Source organism: Sinocyclocheilus anshuiensis, unplaced genomic scaffold, assembly GCF_001515605.1.
Source record: "Sinocyclocheilus anshuiensis isolate Anshui unplaced genomic scaffold, SAMN03320099.WGS_v1.1 scaffold1753, whole genome shotgun sequence".
NCBI lineage: Eukaryota > Metazoa > Chordata > Actinopteri > Cypriniformes > Cyprinidae > Sinocyclocheilus > Sinocyclocheilus anshuiensis.
The window spans coordinates 674,333-682,103 of NW_015541398.1; the positions used below are offsets into that span (position 1 = coordinate 674,333).

At 34.5% G+C, this 7,771-nt stretch overlaps 1 protein-coding gene across 1 annotated transcript in view; it reads right to left on the reverse strand.

Annotated features, from left to right (window-relative positions):
- Positions 1-1,099: 1,099 nt before the first annotated feature.
- quob (quattro b) overlaps positions 1,100-7,771 on the reverse strand; it is a 30,969-nt gene continuing 24,297 nt past the window's right edge. Inside the window, exons 17-22 of the mRNA XM_016489244.1 lie at positions 5,274-5,444; positions 5,018-5,195; positions 2,458-2,574; positions 2,174-2,383; positions 1,519-1,709; positions 1,100-1,358 (exon numbers count right to left, since the gene is read on the reverse strand). Of these exons, the coding sequence (XP_016344730.1) occupies positions 1,317-1,358; positions 1,519-1,709; positions 2,174-2,383; positions 2,458-2,574; positions 5,018-5,195; positions 5,274-5,444 (909 nt within the window). The 3' untranslated portion in view covers positions 1,100-1,316. The remainder of the gene's footprint in view (positions 1,359-1,518; positions 1,710-2,173; positions 2,384-2,457; positions 2,575-5,017; positions 5,196-5,273; positions 5,445-7,771) is intronic.

Below are 7,771 nucleotides of genomic sequence, written 5' to 3' on the forward strand. Positions count from 1 at the left end.
AGTGTGTGTGCGCGTCTTTATTGTCCGGAGCGGCGCGTCAGAGCGTTACGCCCACGCGTCAGAGCCTACAGTGACATACATGCTCACTCGTTCTCTGCACTTGCGTTACAATATAATATTGTCTTATTACACTGAATATTGACCTCACTATTTTATCGTTTTTAAATAATATTATTTTTTATCTTTAATCACAAAATCACAATGAAGTGAACTTTAAAGGGGTCATATGATGCGATTTCAATTTTTCCTTTCTCTTTGGAGTGTTACAAGCTCTTGGTGCATAAAGAAGATCTGTAAAGTTGCAAAGACTAAAGTCTCAAATCCAAAGAGATATTCTTTATAAAAGTTAAGAGTCAGCCACACCTACCTACAACGGCTTGTTCTAACACACCCCCACATGTCTAGGTCACGATGTGGGAAGATTTGCATAACGTGGTAACATCAAATGTTATCAAACACCAAATGTTCACGCAAAGAAAGAAGGCGTAACTTTTATTCTTGCTGTAGTATTGTTGTTGCCGCCGCCATGTCGTGAATATGTGGAAAATAATGTGTTTTTTAAACCTTAAACCGCATAAACACATTTCATTACACCAAATACACAAAATAATGTTCTTTTTAGCAGCATCATATGACCCCTTTAAATGTTTTTTTCTAGTTTGAGTGGATGTGTGTTTTGTCATTTCTCTGGGTGCTGCTACAATGAAAAACTTCTACAACGTCTACAAAGAAAGTTTTTTGTAAAAACTCTTTAACAAAAGCAAGTCCTGTAATAACAACATTCTGCAGGAAGTGACATCATTTTGTTGAATCAAAAAACAGCACAAACATCAGTTAATATTAAGAATTGTGAAATAATTCTAAATAAATCCATTCATTCATTCCTTCATTCATAAACAACTATTTCTCTTTCATTCCAAGTTTACAGAATAAGTTTGCTTCCTTTTTTATAAACCAATACATTTTGAATCATTCCACTGACAATCAAATTATTTTATGTACACCAGGGACTTTATGACAATTCTTCAGTTGTTTATTGTATCAAAGCAATTTTATTAAAAGATTACACATCTGTTTGTGTTTTATGACCTGTGCAATAAGGCTAATTAGAAACAGAAATACAAGTAAAAAACAAAGAAACAAAAGATTTTGTAGTTTTAGCATTTAAAAGGTAGTTCCATGAACTAATGTTACTCACTCACACTGACATAAATAAATAAAATAAACTTTATTTTAGAGTTTCACAGGACTGATAGTGTTCCATAGGTATAATGCATGATAACATAAAAAGCATGACGCTATTACAGTATGATGAGCTATACTTCCGTTGACTTTCCTATGATGCTTGTCTCTTGAACCTGTAAAGAACGAAGAGTGAACGAAAATATTAATATGTAGAATATTCCAAATCTCAACCCAACTGAAAAATAGCTAATAGCTTGAATGTGTCCAAAATGGTAATGTACAATGTTGACATTTCACAAATAATAACAAAACAGATGAATTTGTAGGCCGTACTTTACAACATGGCTGGTCCCTGGTTTGGCTCGGTAAGTTAGCGGGTTTAAAGTTGCATTCCTGTTTTTGGGCACATGGCTTTTTCACCTCAGATGGGGCGTGGTCACAGTCTCCACCAATCACAGACGAGCAGCTGTGACCAGAACTGCTGAAGCAACTAACACTTTCTCCTGAGGACACCGAACTCTCCACTGAAACACAACACGAAATGGAAAACAAGTTTATTTTTCTGAATCCACTGGCAGATGTTTATTAATGTTTTGAATAAACTCACTTAACTTTGATACGTTTTTCAGAAAACAAGACTTTGTCATTTTGCTTCTGTATCTGATTCAAGAATGTTTAGATATTTGTACTGGATAACAAGACAAAAATACTGAGGAAGAAAAACTTTTTATTTATTTATTTATTTATTGCAGTGCATTTGGAGAGGTTGAATGATAAGATGGTTTAGTGATGTCAAAAGCAAATGCTCAGAACTAATTATTAGATTTAGAAGAAAGTTTTTTGGAATAACATTAACTGATTAAACATTCAAAATAAGACCAGGAATATGTGTTGGCAAATAATGTACATTTTAAATTGCACTTCTATTCAAATTAGACATTGCATATGATATTTTGTGTCAAAATAGACATTGTGAAGAAGGACATACCCAGTGCACTCTGGTTTCCACTCTCCTGGTCTAAATCATCTTCCTCCAGGATCCCATGGATGTACCGCAAAACATCTCCTCCGCTAGGGCCGATCAGATGACCCACAGGAGACGTGGATCCCCACCCAGAGCCAGAGGACGAATGGCTTCCAGAGGATGATGTACAGCTGGCCGAGCCGACAGAATTCAACCGGAAGACAGGAATCCCACCTACAGTATCATACAGAGTTTAATAAGATCGACTTCTCAGGATAGCCAACGTTTAATCATGACAGGTGTTTCACCTCGTCCTGTCGGAGCGCAGTTGACGGCTCGGTCATTGATGGCCATCTCACTGGGCTGGATGTCCATAAAAGGTTTATGTCCGATTCCCATGAACACCCTCTCCTGCATACGGATCTCTGTGTGAAGATCAGCAGACAAACAATCGGGGGTATATTATATGGCCCTTCCCATATATGTATTAATACATTGGTTAAAACGTAAAACTCACAATTTTTTTGGCCCTGGACCACAAAACCAGTCATAAGGGTACATTTTTCGAAATTGAGATTTATACATTTATACATCATCTGAAAGCTGAATAAATAAGCTTTCCATTGATGTATGGTTTGTTAGGATAGGACAATATTTGTCGGAGTTTTACAATTATTTGGAAATCTGGAATCTGAGGGTGCAAAAAAATCTAAATATTGAGAAAATCGCCTTTAAAGTTGTCCAAATTAAGTTCTTAGCAATGCATATTACTAATCAAAAATTAAGTTTTAATATATTTACAGTAGGAAATTTACAAAATATCTTCATGGGACATAATCTTTACTTAATATCCTAATGATTTTTGGCATAAAAGAAAAATCTATAATTTTGACTCATACAATGTATTGTTGGCTATTGCAACAAATATACCCCAGCGACTTAAGACTGCTTTTGTGCTCCAGGGTCACATATATCATGTTAGTTTATCATGATAACAAACTAGCAGCTTGACACAACAAACCCCTTAAGGTAAAAAAAAAAAAAAACTTAGTTAATACTTTTATCAGCAAGGTTGTTCAAAAATTGATCAAAAGTGACAGCAAATTTATAAATTTTATTAAAGATTTGTATTTCAAATAAATGCGGTTCTTTTTAAATTTCCTATTCATTAAAGAATATTGAAATGCTTTCAACATATAACATGTTTCTTGAGCAGGACATCAGCATATTAGAATGATTTCTGAAGATCATGTGACACTGAAGAAAGGAGTAATGATGCTGAAAATACAGCTTTTATCACAGAAATAAATTACAGTTTACAATATATTCACATAGAAAATAGTTGTTTTAAATTGTAATAATATTTCACAATATTTTTTATTTTTACTGTATTTTTATTTTTATCAAATCCAGCCTTGGTGAGCAAAAGAGACTTTTTTCAAGAAGAAAAAATATATATATATTTCAAGAAGTGACAGCACAAACATCAGGAAGTATTATCAATAAATGTGATTAATTCTGTATGTTTTGTGATTCTCTAATGACGATGACTTAAGCACAGCACACCGCACTATTTTATTCCTCACCTGGTTAAGATCATTGCACGTGTTTTCTAAATAAAATGTGGGTCTGAAATACAGTGGAACTGCTGAAATGTTAGTTCATAAGGTGTTGTATAATAGCAAACACTCATAGGAAGTTTCAATTGTTCTTTAATGTGCACATCTACAACAGTGCGACCAATTCTAAGGAAAAGCACAGCTGTTAAACATCATGGCACACATCAAATGGGAGGACTGTTATCGGGAAATGCGTGTGGAGGCCGTGAGGGGTGAGAGTGAGGAATAAATGCATGCAGCTGCGGATGGGAGGTGAGCTTCTGTCATTCATCATTTCCCCTTTCACTCCTTTCCACATTCCTCAACATACAAGATCACATTTCAGCAGTTCTTTAGTCTTGATAAACTCGAGCACATTCACATTTCTGGCTCTCAATGAGGTGCTGAGGTTTCAAGGTTTTAATTTCATAAGCAAACATTAGGTAAAAGAACTCAAGATAACGAGTCGATTGCTGCAATAATTGCATTAAATCAAGGCTTTACAGTAAAACTTCAATCCTTTTTTACGATTTAAATCTCAGTTAGGGATTAATTTTTTAACATGCGCCTGAAGAGGACTGAATTTCCAAAAAGCCAGAGAATAAGAGATCAAATCTAATCACAGGTTAAACTAATTTGTTTTCAAATTGTGTGTTTTCAACATATTTTGAAGAATGTTGGTAACCAAACAGTTGTTGGTCCCAACTGTCTCCCACAGTATGGAAAAATACAATGGAAGTCAATGGGGACCAGAAACTGTTTGGTTACCAACATTCTTCAGAATATCTTCTTTTGTGTTCAACAGAAGACAGAAATTTGGTAACACTGCATTAACACTGTAACACTAATTACTGCATATTGATAGTTAGGAAGATAGTTCTTAGTTATCTTTAGCTATTGGTAGGATTAAGGCATGACGATTATGCTCATGCAAAATAAGGCATTAATATGTGCTTTATAAATACTAATAAACAGCCAATATGCATGCTAATCAGCAACTAGTTAATAGTGAATAGAGTTCAAAAGTGTTACCAGAAATTCATACAGGTTTGGAACTACTTGAGGGTGAGTAAATTATATCAGAAAGTTTATTTTGGGGTGAACTATCCCTTTAAGCAATGCAACAACCTGAATAAAAATAAAACCTAGAGCAAGAAAGTGTGGATTAGCTCTAAAAGCTCCTTCATTTAATTCACACTGGTGCAACTCACCATAATCATAATTCGTGTTAATCAAGACAAAAGCTAATTGAATATCACAGTCTACTCACCTCTGTTGAGGATGGCTTGTTCCCACAGGATCCTCTCCAGGTCTCTGGTCCAGTTCTCCTTCACTTCTCGACTCGGCGCCTGAAGGATGTACGTGTCCTGAGACTTCCTCCTTCGAAACCAGATCTCAAAACACAGCCCGCTGTCACCAGAATTATGGGTCATACCGATGTCTGAAGTCTACGAGAGAAAGCGAAAGTGAAAGGGAAAGCCTTCTATATTTGGACCTGTTCACTGATGCCTCATGCAGGGGTTTACCTTGAAGGATTGTTTGTAGATGTACGTGTCATTCCCAACGTCGGTTCTGCGTGTCTTGCTGAAGAGTATGAGATCCTGGAAGAGAAAGATGTGACGGTAGCATTTCTTCTTCCTGAAGGTCAACAGGAACTCGTCCTGACGGATCAGCTGGCCCTGTTCCTTCAGATTCACCTGCACACACACGCCAACAAAACAACACATAATCAATCACACAAATGAGTAGTGAGCTGAATTTGACCACCAAATCAGGCCTACATTAATGCATTCGGCAGATGCTTTTATACTAAACTGCTTTTGCATTCAGATTCTTTTTTCAGTGTCTTTTAATAACAATCAAAACGTCATCAAGTTTGTATCGAGAGGCTTGCATTCACCTTATATCTACACTACCAAAAAGTAGTCAAAAGTTTGGCATAATTAGGATTGTTTTGAAAGAAGTCTCTTCTGCTCACCAAAGCTGCACTTATTTGATTAAAAATAAAAACAGTAATATTGTGAAATATTATTACAATTTAAAATGTCTGTTTTCTACGCGAGTTATCTGTTAAAATGTAATTTATTTCATTTAGCATCTTTACTCCAGTCTACAGTGTCACATGATCCTTCAGAAATCATTCTGATATGCTGATTTGCTTGGGGTATAAAAATAATACTTTTATTAATCAAGGATGCATTAAATTGATCAAAATAAAGACTTTTATAATGCTACAAAAAAAAATCTATTTCAAGTAAATGCTGTTCTTTTGAACTTTCTGTTCATCAAAGAGTCCTGAAAAATGAAATGTATCACAGTTTCCACAAAAATATTCATGTTCATATATAACATTTTTAATACGACTGGATTTGTACTTAACTTGATAATAATTTAATAAAATCGTAAGTTACTAATTATAATGCTTTCACTTTCAAACAGCGAAAACATTTATACAGAGAAAGTGATCAAAGAACAGTATGACTGACTTCATCAGTAATGTAAAAACATTACTGCTATTACTATATTTTTTGACCAAATAAATGCAGCCTTGGTGAGCAGAAGAAACGTCTTACAAAAACTATTCCAAACTTTTGACTGGTAGAGTATAAAACTATCTTGATGTGTACAGTACTTCAAAATATCCATCATCATGTTGGGTTTTCAGATGAAGGAGACTGATGTGCAGACAGACAGTGGGATGAGAGGGAAGTGAAGCGTAGGGAGCTGCTGGGAAATGTTAAGACACAAATCATTTTCAATGAGAAGAGCAGACGGAACTGAAAAAAGACCAACTCTGTGAATGTGTCATAGATAAGATGAAGCTCACTGCTAAACCTTTAAGGTTTCAGACTTTCATGTTACATAAGAGTACAGCAACTCCGCTTTCTAAGCACACACTGAACTGATGTGCAGGTGGAGGGAGTGTACTAGTTAGTGCACTTTTCTTTTTAAAGCATGCAGTCCAAAAATAAATGCATGAAATATGAAGGTATTTATCTTTCTAATTACAGACAGTGTGTGATATGGGCAAAACTCGCCTTCACCTTACGCCTAACCATCCTGTTCTAAAAAAATATCTCTATTTCAGTCAGCATTTAGTTAGCAAATATCTTTTGCCACATAATGCAAAACAACACATATAATAGATTTAAGAGTCAGTAAACACTACAAGCATAAGTAAACACTACTGTACATTCTCTGAATAAATTATGGTGATGTTTGCCTGTGCAAGATGATGGGTGCTGATATGGTTTTTCTAAGGTGTTTTAGTGGACTTTAGTGTTGCTATGCAGTTGCTAGGGTGTTTTACAGGCCAGAAGGATCAATCCATTAATCTATGCGATATTCTGTTCTCTAAATATTTCTTGGGTCGCTCCTTCAATCCAAGTTCAATGTATTTTACCAGGTAAGAATCATGAGTCTGTTCAGTAGCAGCACCTCTTCTCAACTTTTTAGACACTGAATCTAAAAAGTGTTCAGTGTAATCTCAAAATACTAACACTCAGAATGTACAATATAGTGACGCTTGCCACGACATGCATTTTTAAATTAGAGGGTTGAAGAAGAAATTTTCCTATTCTGTAAACTAGAATGGATTTGGGCTTTTCTAATGAGATTTTGCCTTTTTTTTTTTGTAGACAACTATTTTTTTTATAAATTGTCCAGACAACAAGAAAATGTAAGTTTATTGGCCTCAACTAAGTTAAAACTTGAATGAACCAGTATAACTGTTGTTTCAACTCAAAAAATGCATGTTGAATCAACTGCATCACAGCAAAAAAAATTAAGATACATTTTTTTTTAAGGCAGCGGGGTAACAAAGTTGTTATTGTTTTTTACAGTGTAGTATTTATTAATATTGTAATTAATATGTTTTAAAAACATTTTGAGATTTCATCTTATTTTTAATGTAAGTTTTAGTAATCGTATCCTTTTTATTATTATTTTTTAAAACATTTATATTTAACTTTATTTTATATGAATTACTTAATTCATATTTTTAAATTAGTTTAATATTTTAAAA